Source organism: Camelus dromedarius, chromosome 22 (assembly GCF_036321535.1).
Source record: "Camelus dromedarius isolate mCamDro1 chromosome 22, mCamDro1.pat, whole genome shotgun sequence".
NCBI classification, from domain to species: domain Eukaryota; kingdom Metazoa; phylum Chordata; class Mammalia; order Artiodactyla; family Camelidae; genus Camelus; species Camelus dromedarius.
Window position 1 is genome coordinate 34323615 of NC_087457.1, and position 17750 is coordinate 34341364.

General features: G+C 47.3%; 1 protein-coding gene across 1 annotated transcript in view; it reads left to right on the plus strand.

The window, feature by feature from the left end:
- CSMD1 (CUB and Sushi multiple domains 1) overlaps positions 1 to 17750 on the plus strand; it is a 1691213-nt gene that overhangs the window by 1475268 nt on the left and 198195 nt on the right. The window contains exons 24-27 of the mRNA XM_064477604.1: positions 5663 to 5779; positions 7267 to 7482; positions 9227 to 9415; positions 15021 to 15190. Of these exons, the coding sequence (XP_064333674.1) occupies positions 5663 to 5779; positions 7267 to 7482; positions 9227 to 9415; positions 15021 to 15190 (692 nt within the window). The remainder of the gene's footprint in view (positions 1 to 5662; positions 5780 to 7266; positions 7483 to 9226; positions 9416 to 15020; positions 15191 to 17750) is intronic.

Here is a 17750-nt window from a genome sequence, read left to right on the forward strand (position 1 = left end):
CACTCAGTGATTTTTCCCACAACAAACACATCTGTGTAAGATCAAGACCACACAGATCAATAGATGCAGGCGACCAGCTAGCTCCCCAGGGGCCCCGCCGTGTCCCTCCAGCCCCTGACTCCACGAAGGCCCCGCCCTCCCGATGGTCTGCAGACTCTCAGTGAGTGAGACCCTACAGGTGGTGTGCTTCGGGGTGTCCGGCTTCCTGTGCTCACCGTACACTTGTGACACATCCGCGGCACGACGTTTAGGGGTGTTTCCTTCATCCTCAACACCCACGTCTCGTCTGTAAACACACCACCGTTTTGGACTCCGTGATTCCTCGTGGGAGCATCTGAGTTACTCTGGGCGCCTTTTCATGCTTGCTGGCCCAGGATTTATCCTCCTCCCTGAGCTCTTGCGTTCTCCCTCCTGTTTCTGCTGGGTCACAGGCCTTTTTCTTACTGAGTTATAAGCACTGCATATGTACTTGGAGACAAGTCCTCCGTCGGACGGGTGCGTTGTGTGTGTTTTTTCTCACCGTCTGTGTCCTCCTCCTCTTCCTGATGTCTTTTTGCTGAATGGAATGTTTTCATTTTTAAGTAGTCTAGCACTTAAGCGCATTCGCTTGTGACTGGTGCTTTCCACATAGTGTTTCAGGAGCCTTGCTACCCTCGGGGTCTTAAACATATTCTACTGCTTTCTTCCAAAAAGCTTTAAAAATTTAACAGCTTTGTTGAGATAGAATTAAAATGCAGTAACCTGCATGTGCTTAATGTGAACGCTGTAGTATGTTCTGAGATGTGTGTGCATCCACCAAACCATCACTGTGATCAAGAGTTTGTTCATCACCTCTGAAAGCAAGCACTGTTTTTTTCATTTCAAATATATCATTTCAGTCCATCCAATTATTTTGGTAAGATGTGATGTAGTGTCTAGATCCCTTTTTCCCAGCGGGGCTCTCCTAACGAGACAGCATCATTTGTTGGTAAGATCACACATGCTGTACCCCCCTGCACTGTCTCTTTTGCCGCACAAGTGACTGTACATGTGTGAGTCACTGGTTTTGTCCTTTTGTTTGTCCATTGAGGGATTTTACTTTTTAAATCCTCTGATCAAGATTTAAACACTGAGCAGTGCTAAAAGGTGGCACCTAGTTCTTCATAGAAGACACACCAGTCATCAGATGAACTAGATTCTTGATTTGGTAAAGAAAACTGACGTATGGAAGTGTGAGGCTTATCCTGACCCACCTCAGGTGTGTAGTTTTGACTTTGAAAGGATTCTTCTCAAAACAGAACAACGTGCCCATGTTAGACTACTCTCCCGTGTTCTTGACTTAAAGTTGGTAGCTTGCTTTGTTCAAATATTTTAGTGCCCATCCAGGATTATCTTCTATTTCTGTCCAGCGGACGGCCTGGGCCCCTTATATCACCTGAATCATCTTCATCCTCCAGGACCAGGTCACACTTAGCGTCCACCAGAATCCTTCTGGAATCGCTCCAGGTCACCGGCGTTACTGACATCCATTTCCTGACATATATGTGGTTCCACAAAGTTTAACTTTAAAATTTATAATCTAATCTAATCACATATGTTCTGCCTTAGTCTGTTTGGACAATTAGAACAAAATGTCACAGGCTGGGTGGCTTATAAGCAACAGAATTTTATTTCTGACGGTTCTGGACGGTGGCAGCCCAAGGTCAAGGTGCCAGCACAACCACACTCTTTCATCAGGGCACTGATCCCCCTGAAGGGAACTCAGCCCTCATGACCTAATCACACCCCAGAGGCCCCACCCCAATACCATCACACCGGGGCTTAGGATGTGAACACGGGTTCTGAGGACACAAACTTTCAGACCGTAGCATGTACATCCACGCATACGCACACTGAATCATTTACAACAGCCTCCTCGGCTCCAGCGTGAGCGCCCGGGAGCGGGCCTGGAAGAACTCAGCTGAGGCGTAACACTTGCTCTGGGATTCCAGTGATGAGGAGGATTTCTGAAGCGGCCAGCACGTGAAGAGCCCTTCTGGGCAGAGGACACAGCAGACTCACCGAGTCCTGGAGGCTCGTGAAGCAGAGGGGTTGGAGAAGGAACACAATGGTCAGGAGAAGCGGGGTGGGAGTGGACTGAGGGGCCTCGTGTGCTTTGCACACAGGCATGTGAGATGCTGTGGAAATGATACTGCGTATTTGGTGTTTTCCAGAGAAAATAAAAAGGTGCATCAGACCTGTGCATTTTATCTTTTATTGTCTTCCAATTTAAATATATGTAAATTTGAATTTTAAACCTTTTAAAGAGGTTGGTGACGTGAGCTGTTTGCTCTGCTTACGCTTCATTGGAACCCACCTCAGATAGTGATAAACTTGTGATAAAAGGCTATTGATAAATCTGCAGATCTGGGGAGATTTTAGAGTTTGATGGGAAAGTTTAGTCAGTCATGGTTGACTGTTTTCATTTAACATTAAGAATTGTTTTTGTTGCCTTTTCAAATTGTAAGCTATCTCTTAAACCCCATGGGTTTTTATTGTGACAAATTATACATCAATAGGCTATTTAAACCTTTAAAAATTCATAGTTCTCAGAAAGGAAGAAATCAGAATTAATTATAATATTTTATGTCATCAAGGAAAAAGATAAACTCAGTATCTCTCACATCACAGCAATGGTTCTTTTTATTTTTTTTCTGTTTATGCTTCAGCATGCTCGAGTGCTGAAGAAGTCATGTGAGCACTGGGATAATTGACGTCCTTTTATTTGGTGAAAGACAAATGCAGGGAAACTTTGGGGGAGTTTCTTCATTAGGTAAATATTTTTGTAAACCCTTACTCTTCCCACCTGCGTTTATTGGGAGATGCTGTATTTGCATCCCCACAGTTGACGCGTTTGTTGTCTGTTAGAACAGGGGAGAGAGGGTTATTTTTTATCTCCCAGTGAAGTATGTGCTTTATCAGACACAGGGGAAGCGGCTGAGAATAAAGACATGAAAAACAACAGTTTCAGTTCGGAATCCTGAAAGGCTTGGAGGCAGCTGCCGGACGCATGTTTATTAACAAGGGTGAGAGGAAGCGAGAGACTGAAGGTGCAGGAACAGCGAGGACTGGGCACGGAGGCGCAGCGAAGGCCTGGGGGGCTCGGAGGGCAGGGCTTTACTCGCTGAGGGCAGGCGACGACGGGGGCAGTCCGGGGGCCTCGCATGCTCGTCCTATGAGCGTGGCCCGATTCCGGGGTGTGCCGGGTCCCCCCGAGGCTTTCTCTGAGGTGAGACTGAGGACAGTGGCAGGGCTTGGAATCCACCCTCTGCTGCGGCTGAACAGCTCTGTGTACCCCCATTTTTTATTGTAGGGTTTCTGTAGCGGTTCTTTGAGGAAAGAACTTCAATGTAAATGAATGAATGAATAGAGTCCGTGGCTTCAGAAGGGCGTGGGGAGTCTATGAATAATTTGAAACGGAAAGTAACCTTATTATGTTTTTGCTTTAAATAGAACTTCATTAGTAGTTCACAGCAAAACAGGAAATCGTGGGAAAGAGAAAAGAAAGACAGAAATCAGGCCGTGCACTGTCTGCTCTCACATGTTAATCTCTTCAAGGAAGAGGCAAGAGTGAGGAGGCAGGAGATCGCCGGGACAAGACTGACCTGAAACTCGGCAGTTACAGCAAGTCCCAGCAGGGGGGGCAGATGGAAGAGTCATGAGGGAGCGAGCGGTGGAGGAGAGGGGACGGACGCAGAGATGTCCTTCTGAGACACTTAGCAAGCAGCCGAGAATTCAGCTGGGGGTCGAGAAGGAGGTCAGGGTTTGAAATGTGAACTTGAAGGCTGTCAGGTTTCAGGTTAGAGCTGGCGTGTGGAAATAAATGTTACCTTCCAGGGAGACAGTGGACTCTGTCCCCTCTGACTCCTCCGCCTCGTCCACCATCATCTCCTGCGTGGACAGGGCTGGCACCAGTGATGCGGTCTCTGTGCTTCAACTCTTGCTTTCCTCCAATCCAGGTAGAGCAGACGTTTGAAAATAAGCTCATGAAAGCCAGGGCTTTGGTTCTTTGAAACAGTAGCCAACTTGTTTGTGAACCTGGATTTATTAGAAGACTTTGTGCAGGGTCTGAGCAGGTGAGGGGAGGGTGGGCGTGATGGGAAGTCAGTAACTTCAGAACCCGTAGGACGTCTGAGGGCTTTACTTGAAGATCCAGTAGGAACCCAAGGACTTGCAGTAAATTGGCAGCCAATGGCCTGTCACAGAGCGAACTGTTAGCACTGGGTTGACTGACTGCCCTCCCTCCATCCTTCCATCACTTGCTCAATATTCAGCATCCTGGGAGCGGGTGACTGCAAGGCCAGGTGTGCATCCCTTTGCGGCCTCACCTGTCTCCTGCTGTGCTGATTCCATCAGCTTTGATTCCTTTCAGTTCAGCTATTCCAGTCTCAGGAGACCTTGATAGGACTTAAGATGTGCAAGAAAAGAAGAGCATCTATAAGAATGTGTCACTTTTCAACGTTTGCAAGATTAAGGCGCAGCGAGTTTATTCAAATTTTAAATCATTGCTATTTTGAAGATTTAACACCTGTTAGTAATTATTGACACCTAACGTTTGGGGTATTTGCCACGTATGAGACCCTGTAAGTTGTGTTCTACAGGGCAGTCATCATAAACAGCTGCCCTGAGATGGCTTTCATCACTGTTTTCATTTTCAAGATAAGACACCTGTAAAGGAGGGAAGGCAAGCCGCTTGCCAAAGATCATAGAGCCAGCAAGTGACAAGGCTGGAGTCTGAACTTTCTGTTACTTTCTGACATCAGAGCCTGAGCACTTAAACTCCCATGTTACATTGACTCCATAAATGTCATGACTTTCCCCTTCACATGATTGTGTATAGATTTCTTTTTCTTCCTTCAGAAATGGTCTGTGAGCATGTTGAACAGGACGTATATTGTAAAGGGTTTACATTCAGAGAAGTGCTGCTAGGAAGACCAGCAACTCTAGAGAAATGGAATCAGAGAGAGAGAGTGATTATAAGGAATTGGATCACATGATTATGGAGGCTCTCAAATCCCAAGATCTGTAGGGAGCAAGCTGGAGATGCAGAGAGCCAGTGGTACAAATTCCAATCAGAAGGCTGGCAGTCTCAAGACTCAGAAATAGCTGATGTTTTAGTTCAGTCTGAAAATAGGAAAGAAGCTGATGTTCCAGTTTGAAAGCCATCAGGCGAGAAGTGTTCCGTCTTATTTGTGAGATGTTCATCCTCTTTGACCTCTTCAGGCCTTCAACTTGTTGGACAAGGCCCACCTCCTTTGGGGAGGGCAGTCTGCTTTACTGAGTCCACCAATCCCCATGTGAATCTCCCCCAGAAACATCCTCAGACACACCCAGAATCACTCTTGGTTAAGTCTGGGCATCCTGTGCTCAGTTTAGTTGACACATAAAATTAACCAACACAAGAGGGTTCTCCTTCAGCTGTTAAGCCTTACTCTTGTTATTTTCCTAGGTTTTGTACTGTTTAGGGCACTGAATATGAACTGGCATACTGCAAGTAAAATAAAGTTTTCATTTTATTTTTTGTGGAGATGATACTAGATATTTTTATAGCCCTTGTGCAAATTGAATGTCACTTTAAAAGTATTTTATTCTGCAACTATTGTGAAACTTTAAAACTAGAATAATATTTCTTTATTATTTTAAGCTCTCTGTGGAGGCTACATCCATGGGAAGAGTGGAACAGTCCTTTCTCCTGGGTTTCCAGATTTTTACCCAAACTCTCTAAACTGTACGTGGACCATTGAGGTGTCTCACGGAAAGGGTAAGAATGCTATGTAGATTTTATATACAAAATAATTACCTAGATACAAACATGAGAACAAGGAAAACATATTCATATGTGAACAGGTAAGATAACTGATTTCCTTATGTGTAGTTCAACTGTTAATTTTGTGTTTTTAATGAGAACTTAGAAGAAAAATGGTCTCTAACTGATCGGTCCTTTCAAGCAAATGTAGATTTCTTGTTTTATGCTCAATTGATCAGATAACTTGAATTTATGCATGTGAACATAAGCTTAAAAATTAGGTGTAATAGTAAGGAAAAAGAGGCGGGCATTAAATAAGATTTGAATATATTGATTGAAAAAAGGAAGTAAGAAATTATCTAAACTTCTTGTTTCCACGATAACTCTACGACGCAGCCTTGCACTTGCTTTGTGTTCTGAGTTTACCCGGTATCATTACACATAATGAATAATTCATCTTCACATCCTCCAGTGCTGACTTATGGAATAGATTTCATTATCCTCATTTTATAAATATATAGAGTGAAAACCAGAAAAAAAAAAGTGTTTTGTGTAAGAAACAGCTTATAACCTTAGATTTAGAACTATACCTTTGGTCTTTTTTTGTATGACTAAACTTACCATTTTCAAGAAGATAATTGGAGATTTTGATCACATTTTGTAGATTTTGTCTCACCACTTAGATGTGAACTCAACTTGTTGTTAAACTTAACGTGTCTTGTTATACACACTGTATTACACTATGTCATCATGAATGCATGTTAAAACAACTTGACCTTAAAGGAAATTAAGAAGGAAGAAACACATCATGAGTGACCAAGGTGCTGTCATGACAAAATAAGTATTTTTATTAAAAAGGACCTATTCATGGTTAATTTTATTCACTTACAGGAATTCAGAAATAGTACTCTGTGGGTATGTCACTGAGGCCATATGCACAAGGGGCACATAAAACTGTGATTTTAAAATGGTCTTCCCTCAGCTGTGTAAGCTTATCTGTTAGACCTCCGAGCTAAGGTTCTCTAAAGGACAGCGTGTTTAACACGAAAGGGAGCGTTTATCTGGTCCTTCGTTGCTCGGGGCCAAACGCTTTTCCTAAGGACCCAGTGACCAGTCCTGAGCGCAGCCCGTGGCGAACCTCCCGCCATGTCTCACTTACGTATTTACGTCTGTGTCTGTACCTGCGTCGGCATCTGTCTCTCCACCCCTACGTCCAGCCTGGATCTCCAGCTAGACTCGTATATGCTCACGCATTCACTTGTGCTGTTTATTCCTTCTTCCTTCTTTCACTTCTAAAGCCATTCTCTACCCATTCTCTGCATTTTTCTTTCAAACTTCAAAGTTAAGGTTACGTATTAAGATTATACTTTGATTCAAGGCTTTGATGTCTCTGTGCCCAGAAGAAATCCTTTCTCCCCAGCTGCTAACTGTACAGACTCTCCCCTCCCCCCACAGCCTGTCCGTCCCTCCCTCCCCCTCACTCTCTCCGTCTCGCTTCTCAGGAGTGCAGATGGCCTTCCACACCTTCCACCTGGAGGGCTCCCACGACTACCTGCTGATCACGGAGGACGGGAGCTTCGCCGAGCCGGTGGCCCGGCTCACAGGCTCGGTGCTGCCGCACACCATTAGGGCGGGCTTGTTCGGGAACTTCACTGCCCAGCTTCGGTTTATATCTGACTTCTCCATCTCCTACGAGGGCTTCAACATCACGTTCTCCGGTACGCTGAGATCTTCTCTTCTCTGGCGATACGTGTACCATTTGTGAGTGTGAGTGTGTGCGTGTGTGCGTGTGATTACAGGTAAACAGCCGACCAGTGAGAAGCACTGGCTGGTGGGCGAGGAGGTGGGACCTCCCTGAGCTGAGGTGCAAGGACAGCTGCCTGGCGTCCAAGGAACACTGCTCACCTCACATCATGTGTAATGTCTCGTCCCCCCACGTATCGCTGTCTTCTCAGTCTCTTCTTGTCATGAGTTCTGTCAAAATCGCAGAGGAACTGTCCGCACTGGGGGACATCCTCAGAATCAACTGTCGTCTGATGATTTTAGACCCTGCCTCCCAGGAGACGCCACTGCCTGTACTGAGAGCCACCTTCAGGGTGAGAAGTGTGAACACAGCAGAGGGCGAGCCTTCGGTTGGCTTTAATGCCACCACACACAGAGACAAGATGATGCTCTAAAATTAAGGAATATTTTAATGTTTCATATAAAACACAATATTTGTAAAGGATTCATGTTGTTTCAGATGTTATTTGTATGGGGTAAGTTGTTTAGTTTGAACGATTCTAGGGATGATACTCATATCTTTTTACAGATGAGAAAAAACATTACAGACACTAAACTGGTCAGACATGTGGGGGATAAATTTAATCACATAAATAAACAATGTTTAGTGAACAGAGCGCGGTCAGAGCTCCTGCAGGGTCTCGGGTTTGCCCCCAGCGACAGGCAGGCAAGGCCGCTCTGAGGTCGCTGATGGGTGTAAACAGTCATACTAATTTGCATTTGCGTATTTGATGCTTTGAAAAGAACGAACGTTTTTCCACTTCGTTCTTTGTTGCCCAGAGCTAATGTGGTTCCACAAGGTGGTTCCTGAGTCCCGTAGTCACAAGGGACCCCCTCTGAGGTTCCGGTCAGTTCCTGAGGAAGATGTGATGCTGCCAGTCAGGTTCATGGTTACGTTTGATTATTTACTTTATCTCCTGCTCTGAAGCTGAAAGTCTTGGTAGAGGGGTTTCCACGTTCCTCCTCCACATCAGGATAGTTTCATTTCTGCATCTTACACGTAGGAGGGAGTAAGCCATCGATAATTACTAAGTATTGCGTGATCATTAACAACATGTGGACATGAAATACTGTCCTTTTTTTAGCTTTCCTGAAGTGTCATTGACAGACTGAAAAGCTGTTTTTTAAAAAAAAGATTTCTTAGGGGTTTTAAGATGCTCTGAGTCATTTCAGACCCTCTGTAAATAGCACCCCTCAGCCTTTATCTTAGTGTTTACCCTTCTGGAGACTTTCCTGATATTTGTATAAAATCCGTATGCTTTGTGTCTGGACTTTCTCCCTTGCGAGTCCAGTTGATTTCTGTCTTTTTTTAGAAGACTGTGTTAAAGGGGCATTTCTCAGTTATGTCCCCCAGTCAGTGTCCCTGCAGGTGCTCGTGAAATTCTGGGGGAGAGAGCCGCACGCTCGGGGACGCTCGGGTGGGGCCATGCCCCTCCCTGCTCTGCCCCGAGCATCGGTCACTGGTGGTTGTGCACCTGTTTTAAAAAATACTGTAGTTCATTCTGCTGGTCACGAGAGAGCTCATGGTACAAAGGAGAACAGTCCATGTAACAGTTACAGCAGAGTCTGGAAAAAATATATATAGATGCTTTTTAAAAACAACAGCACTTTTTTGTTGCTAAATGATTCTGAGTGTTCCCCCAGCTTCCCACACATGTGCTCTGTCTCCTCATGTCTCAGAATATGACCTCGAGCCGTGCGACGACCCCGGCGTCCCCGCCTTCAGCAGAAGAGTCGGTTTTCACTTCGGGGTCGGGGATGCCCTGACGTTCTCGTGCTTCGCGGGCTACCGCTTAGAAGGTGCAGCCAAGCTTACGTGCCTGGGTGGGGGCCGTCGCGTGTGGAGTGCGCCTCTGCCAAGGTGTGTGGGTAGGTGGTCGCACGCTTTCATTTCATTCATCCGGGGGACAGGCGTGTGCAGTCAGGGCAGGGCCGAGCTGGGCAGGGGATGGGCAGGAGCCCGGGCGCTGGGCAGCGGCCCCTCTGCTGGGGGCGGCGGGTGGGGTGGGGACCTCATGTATAAAGTCAGCCCCACCCAGCTGTACAATGTCATGATGGGACAAGAGTGAAGCTAGATCATGCGTTAGGCATATTTATGAAGGAAAAAAAATATATATATGATGCATTTGACTAAAATAATCTGGAACTAAAGGGAAAACAAAAGCCACAGCCGTGCTGTATTAGCACAGCCTTTGATGCTCATGCTGTGTGAAAGCAGGGAGTATCTCCTGCTAGAATGACGGTGACGATTTAAGTCATCGTTCTGTTGTTTCTTTTCGCTGTAACCGACGTGGCGCTGGTGGAATACCCCCGCAGAGCGGGCGCTGTAAGATGTTAATGCTGAGTTAGCTGTTGCGCTGTGTTCCTGAGGAATTCAGGAGGTCATTCCAGAGAGCAGTGGGAACTTACATGTGGAGCGAGGTGCTGTGCTGAAACAGAGGGACTGAGGTGCACGGTCAGGGGGTCGCCGTCTCGGTGCACCTGGCAGCGCGCCGCCGCGGGGGCTCAGGGAGGGCGGGGGTCTCGGGGTCGGAGTGCCGGCGTTCGCCCGCACACCTGGACGGCCTGGCCACCGGCCCCAGGGGCAGTGTCTGGTACCTGCCACACACCACGCTGCTCAGCCTGGGAAGGGCTTGCAATCTGCTCTGTGAAGTTATGGAAAATTGCTGGTGTCGTAGCATCGGGACGTTAGTCTGGAGGTTAGCGGCGGCCCGCCTCCTCCGTGCGCCTTCTCAGTCCCTGGGGAGCCCGTGACATGCTCCACGCTGATTTACCTGCTGGTGAACTTGAGGCAGATGGGGAAGTTGTGGAAGTAAGATTTCATACCCATAAAAATGCTAAATTGTTAACTTAGTAAAACCGAATATTTTCCAACGCACAGAATCTCTTCAATCATTTAGGAATATTACGCGATTCAAAAGTTAATACTATCTTTTCGTGTTCCAATGCACCACACATGCCAGGCAGGATGGCCAGGACTTCATTATAAAAATCAAACAGCGGCGTGGACGGAGCCGTCTTCCTCTCCTGCCGGGCGTGGCGGCACCTTTCTGTGACCTGACTGTCCCCTGAACGGCAGTCCTCACTTGTTTTTAGTTGGGATGTTCGTTTGAGATTTGGATGCTGTCTTAAACACTATCTCAAGGAAAAGAGACGCAGTATTTTCTAGATGACCCTGGACGTCCCCTGAGTCGCCTAGAATCCATTCCCCAAGTTGGAAGTTACTGAGTAGGAAGGAGAGTCTAGCATCTGGAACAGAAAACTCCCAGCCCAGTGGAGTCAAAACTCTGATCCACATATGTAACACTGAGTGTCTGTTGATTCTGATATTCCGTTTGGCATTATTCTGTTTTACCTAGACACATTATCTTTACACTATTATTTTTGTAATTTGGGTTTTTACACTGTTGCCCGAAATACAAAATGAGGAGGGGAGCAGTGCTGAAGTGATAGTTAGTGTTTATTAAGCATAATTCTAGGCCAGCACTAATTTACATAATCCCCGAAACCCTTCTGCAGGCAGCACTGTTACCGTCAGGTCTACTCTGCAGACGGGAACACTACGGCACAGAGAGCCTCAGACCTTTGCCCCTGAGCACACGCCAGCGAGATGCCAGCACAGGCGCCTGCAGCGGGCTTCCCCACTCACTGCCCTGCGCCTGGGGGCGCCCTGGCTGTGTCCGTCTCTTGCATTTTGCCTGCTGTGTCCTGACTTTCCTTCCAGTCCATCCGGCTGCAGGAGGCCCTTCAACAAGGCACTAAGTCCACCGGGTGACCCACGTGGCCCCTGGGAGCTCTCATTTCTCCCCTTCTCTCATTCTCCATGTCTAATCCCTCGCTTGTTCTGAAGATTCTGCCCACCCCGCAGCTCTCCAGTCGGGTTCCCCAGCTCACCCACCCTGCCCAACCCTGAGAAGGCTCTCACCTTGTGTCTAAAAGTGCTTGTGGCCTCCAGGGCGGCCCCCTTACCCACTGGTGCCACAGCTCCCAGAGTGATCTGTCCAAACCCCGAACCCCACCAGTCCACCCACTTCACAGACCTGGGACTCACCTCCCATAACATCCAGGACAGACCTTCCCTCGACTCACCGCGGCCTGGGGGCCATGGTCACTGGCCAGACTCTCTCACGTCCTTGTGCCCAAACACATGAAGGTTGAACCTCAGGTCGCCAGGGCTCTTGCTGACCTGTGAGCCCCCTCCACGCTGCTCCCTCACTTGCAGGGGGGTGCACCCCGTTTCCTGCAGGCTGACTTCCTCATGTTTAAACTCATCTCACATGTGAGTTTTCTCTATCCCGTCACCCACTGGCTGGAGAGGGGCCCTCCAGGATGACCACTCTACCCACTAAACTTGTCCCCCTATTTCTGTCTCCCGTTGGGCTGACCGTCCCTTTACAGTGAGGGCTGCCTCAGCCCTAAAATCCGGCTCTGTGCTTTACTTAACAGGTGTTTGCCAAACAAATAAATATCATTGCTCTCAGAAGCGCCTACCTTGATCTCAAAGTTTAATTCATCAGCACTCTGTGTCTTTCTTCCTTTAAAATCACAGAAATCAGTACAATCTATCCTTAGCCCAGAGTTGCAGGTCCGTTTTAAAGATCACGGGTGACCCTGGAGGACTGCCAGCTGAAATCTTGGGCACGCTAGTTTACCTTTCTCTAATAAACATCGGGGCGGGGGTAGACCTCCCAGTGGATGCCTGAGCTGAGAGCCGCCGCGCCCTGCAGCCCGGGGTCAGTGTCCCTGGGTGGTGAGAGGTGTGGTGAGGTCTCCAGCAGGTTCTTCAGCAACAGGACTTGAATCCAGGTCAGTGCGGTCGTAGGCAGACTGAGGGATCGCACACTTCACCTGTTCATCAAATAGTAAATTAATATCCCCGATGAAATACTCATGCATATTGAATATTTATTAATTCTTCAGATCATAAGGTGAGTGCTGTGGGTGTGGACTTCCAGCTCCCGAGCTGTGAGAAGTAAGTGTTGTTCCTTCAGCCCCTGGTCTGTGTTCTGTTACACCAGCCGGAGCTGCTGTGACAGCCTCGCAGGGTGATGCTTTTGTACAGAAGAATTAACTGAAAAATCAATTGGCTCCTTTCTATTTTCTTCATTTAATTTTAATTAGTTTAGTTCTGTTATAAAACCCTGAACGACAATTCAATTTTAATTACAGTTTCAGTAGGTTCTTTATAAAAAAAAAAGAGCAAATGATTCATTTTAAGGGAAATTATATTCATTCATCTTAAAGCAATTTTAAATGGATTATTGAAAGGACTTAAAATTGATACGTTTAACTGCTCTAGGACTGGAGATTTGCACGGGTGTCTTAAATCAAGTTCAAAGAATTTTTGAAGTTCTGATGACTTAAATATTGTAATTTTCTCAGTACCTGCTTTTTACTGTTGATGTCTTATTTCACTTAATTATCTCCTATGGACTCCCAGAATTTAGTGCACCTCTCAGTCTTGCTGACACATTTTTCTTCCCATGTATCCAAATGCTAAAGTCTTCTTTCCAGTCTTACCTTTTTGTTATATTATGAAAAACAAAGTATGTGATTAATGCCCTGCATGCTGATGCGAGAACAGATGTAACCAAGTTAACTGGTAACCTCTCCAGACAGAAGTCCTCGAGGTCTACTCTCTTCCACGACAAACGTATCTGGTGCTGATTGCATTATTGATAGTTGTACGTGGTGTTAGGAACCATTCATTATAAAGTGTACTGGTCATTAATTAGGACTTTTTAAAAGTCCACAACTCTGTTCTTCAGCACTTAGAGATTATATCAAATCAGTAGTGAATTTAAGAGACACAGCTGAGTATCCTCCATCTCAGAATTCCTGAGTATCACCAGATTCCTGACGTGGAAGGACTTCCACGCTGTTCAAGGACCACGTCATGGTTCTAAGCAAGAACAGAGGTCCGAGCACAGCCTGAGAGACACGTCAGTTGCCTTTCCGTAAAAATTGTTTCCAAGAAAGTTATTATAGTCATACAAATGTATGAATATGTCATAATAGTAACCATAGTATAATTTTTTGAATTATTGTAAAACCCAGTGGCCTTGTTTTGGGGCCACTAATTCCCTGAGCTTCTTTCTCAGCACCCCCCCCGCCACCCGTTTCCCACACAACCCACCTTGCATCCTTCCTGAAGGGAGGACAAGGGACAGGTGCACCCAGGTGTTCCCATGTGTCCCCCTGCTGTTCTCCTCCACCCGTCTACATGGGGCATCCTGAGACCCACGGGCGCGAGTCCTGGTGAGGTGGTCCTGAGCCTCCAGCTGTCCCCCTATGTTGGGCAGGCTGGGGAATCGTGGCTGGTGGTGCAGCTGCCTTCAGTGACTGTCTGAGAAAGATGGGTGCAGACAGCGCCAGTCGTGAGAACGGGCCCCCGAGAGCTCGGCCGGAGCCGTGGGCGCCTTCCGCACCCGTGACCGCAGCACACGCACCGGCCTCTCAGCCCGCTACGCGCGTGCGTTACTGATTTTCAGTTTCCAACTTGATCATTTTCCTCCACACTCATGCTTATTTGAAGTTTTAAAAACCACTGTGCTTGTCACATAGTGTGGCCAACAAATTATCTCCTGCAGAATCACAAGGGGTTCTGCTGTCACACAGACCCACAGATACACTCACACGCACTCACATGCACACACATGCACATACACACACAGAGCAACTTTATCATTCTGTGATCATTTTGGACGCAATTTCAGGGCTTAGCCGCACTCCTTCACTTTCGTGGGTGAGGAGGCAGGGACTGAGGGTGTAAGTGACCTTCTCCGAGCTGGCAGAAAATGGGGAGCTATATTTCTTTTCTTTTTTTTTTTTTTTTTACCTTGATTGAAGATTGTTCTGTGCAGATTTGGATCTAGAGGTGAATTTCCCTCTCCTTTCGTCAGGAGAAGGGCAGAAGAACAAACTTGCTGACCATCAAAAGCGCTTCTGGCCCAGGATGGGCAGGCGGGCTCAGGGCTGCGGCCCAGCAGCGGGTGACCGGGCGGTTTGCTCTGTCGTTAGAGTCCCCTTTCAACGCATCTGGGTCGATGGCACAGGACACCAACGCAGGAAAGTCACTTCGACGTAGCTGTAGAGTTGGCACATCGGAGCTGGCAGGGCGGTCCACGAGGCAGAAGTGGGCAGGGACAGGTGGCCGCCCAGTGACAGCTGCAGCAGGTGCTCGGGAGAGTCTCTTCTATTCTTGGACTCTCTGTAGGACAGCACGCTGCTTCCACGGAGTCAGACATGGTCTAGTAAAAGAAATAGAGCCTTGGAAATGGGATGAATGGAGGTATTTTTCCAGTCCAGTTGATAAACCAGTAAAAAGAAGTCACTAATCTGTAGAAACGGTATGTTAATAGCAGACGTACGTTGAGAGAAGGGCGGGTTGTCATGACTTAAAAGTCTTTGTTTATTAAAATCAGTAACTCCTCGTTTGACTCCTCTTTCCTTTTTAATGTCCTGTTTATTTTAGCTGAATGTGGAGCAAGTGTCAGAGGAAACGAAGGAACATTACTGTCTCCGAATTTCCCATCAAATTATGATAATAACCATGAGTGTATCTATGAGATCGAAACAGAAGCCGGCAAGGGAATCCACCTCAGGGCGCGGAGCTTCCAGCTGTGTGAGGGAGATGTTCTGAAGGTAAGAGGAGCCTTTCCTTCTCAAGGAGTAGGTGCAGTGTGTCCACCTGCGTGTGCAGGAGCAGACCTGCACGTGTGTCAGCCTGTCTTTACAGGTGCACGTCGTTCCCAGGTTGCTCGTCCAGTGAGTGTGAGGAGGTGGCCTGTAGGATCACGTGTGTGTGGACTTGGCAGCGTCTCAGTCTGTAATCCTGGATCTCACGTTGATTAGTTGTGTGTCTTGGGCAAGTCATTTGACATTTTTAAGCTGTAGTTTTCTTACATGTAAAACCATGCAACAGTACTTACCCTTGGGGGCTGTTTTGAGGATTGCATGCCATAATACAGATAGAATTTCTAGCATTGTGCCTAGCACGTAACAGGCATTATCAAACTTCCAAGACCCCCAAACCAACCCTTTCTACACTCACTCTTGATAGTAAATGTGAGCATGGCATTCAGAGCTAAAAGGATTTTGAGGTGCTGGTGGAAGCAAGCCTAGCGCTGTCACCGGACCACACAGCAGGGCTTCTGGGAAGTCAGGCGAGGACGAGGCAGACTCTCACCCCTGGCCTAGGCCGTGTTCACAGGACTCAGAGGTGTGCCGGGCCTGGGGTCAGCAGCAGGGGTCTGTGCGTTAGACGATTCCACCTGTCAGCCTCGGGGGAACTGCTCTGGGTGGGGTTCAGGACCCCACACAACACCCACATCCCAGATGGACTCCAGGGAACGGTCAGGGAAGCAATTCCAGGGACACCCAGGTCTTGATCTGAAAATCTCAGCTCCGACTGCAAACGCCCCGTTACTCCTTCGGCTTCTGATGTAATCCCCACCACCCCCATCACCATTTCAGGAAAGTGGTGACCTTCCTGGGCCGAGGGGGTGGGTGCCTGGCACATGTAGCCCAAGCCTCAGGGCCCTGAGAGAGGCTTTGAGCAGAGAGACCAAGGCTGGCCGTCCTCCAGGCCATCCGCCTGCTCGTTCTGGTGGGAAGGGAGCCATTTGTCCAGGGCGCATGGCTGATTTATGGCAAGAGGGGGCGTGTCTCTTCTCATTCCCTTTGTAAGGTTCTAGGAGTTTCCACACATATGTACAGGTGTACATGGAGGCACACAGTGATAGGTCTCCGATGCAGGAGACCTGACTCACTCTAAGCCTGAGCATTAAGAGGCTGTGCCAAGAGGCTGCCAACAGCGGAACATTGTGCACCTGCGATCTCCCTCCATGTGCACAGTGGGTGAAGTGGGGTCCCTGGCAGGTTCCACTCGGCCTCATTAGACGTTACCTGCACAGGTGAAGAGAAGCTTCCAGACTCAAGTGCCCGCTTCCTCCAAGTCCATCCCTGACCACGGTTCAGTGTCATAATTTAGAAGAGTGGTCTTATTCCAGTTGTTTTTTTCATTGTAATGGTCTTTTGAAAGCTCGTGCTGGCAGTGTGAATCACTGTGATTAGGAAGTGATTTGCAGGCTGGAAACTAGTGCATTCTCACTGATCTAAAAAAAAAAGGCAAAGTTGCATCGTAAAGAACTGGTTCTCAATTCCTTGATAACCTCAATTTGAGTTAGAAGTCATTAAGCCTTTAAGGCAAACTCTTAAAGAATGATGAACTATTCTTTGGTGCAGGTGAGTGATTAGAGACACTGCATTAAATATACACAGATAAATATTATTGAAATGGAAGGAAGAAATCCTGTTCATTTGTGACTGTGTGCCATTTAAACTTGATTGTAACAAAAAATCCAAAAAAAGTCTTACCACATTTAATTGCAGAGAAACCATCAATCATCTGAAATGCCTACATGTTTTGCAGGCGTATATTTTATTGAATATGCTAATAAATATCTCAGTGCTAAAAGCATTTCAAGTGGGATTATATTAATTTTTGAGCATAAAAGCTGTTTACATTGTCCCTACATACATACTGTGATCCAGTAACAAAGACAAACTTATGTTCACACCACCCCCACACATAAACAGGTGCTTTCCTGTTTTGTGTGGAAAAATCATGTAAGAGAAATAGAGCTCTAAGGAACATGTCACGAAGGGGAGTGTGTAATGGGAAGAGAAGTTAGTTTCGGACCCAGAGCCTTGGGCAAGGCTCCTGCAAAACCGGGAGGGACCCCTCAGCCCTCTGAGCGCTGTCCCTCCAGGACTCCTCGTGACGTTCCTGGTCCGTGCCAGTCGGCCACCGTGGCCGTTCCACGTGGAGCTTGTGGCGTTGCCTCTGGGCCCAGCTCCAAAGAGGGCTTGCAGCACAAACAGTACCAGCCTTGTACCGACTAGTGACTCGAGGAGCCTTTTTCTAATGACTGAAGGGAGAGCGTTGATTCTGGCTGCTTACAGAGGAAGACGTAACACTGGGGGTGTTGTGCTGAACGAAATTGCTTGTTACTAATTTAACTGGAATTAGAAGTCGAGCCTTTTGACTTCCAATACCGTGTGTGTCATCTTCTGTGGTACATGCAAAGCTTGAATCCAGAATTTCGACTTGAGAGAGGTGACAGCACATGTCCCCACGCTAGCGGGCGCCTTCTTCATCCTGGGAGATGCCCTGTGAGCCCAGTGCTCGCTGCTGGGGATG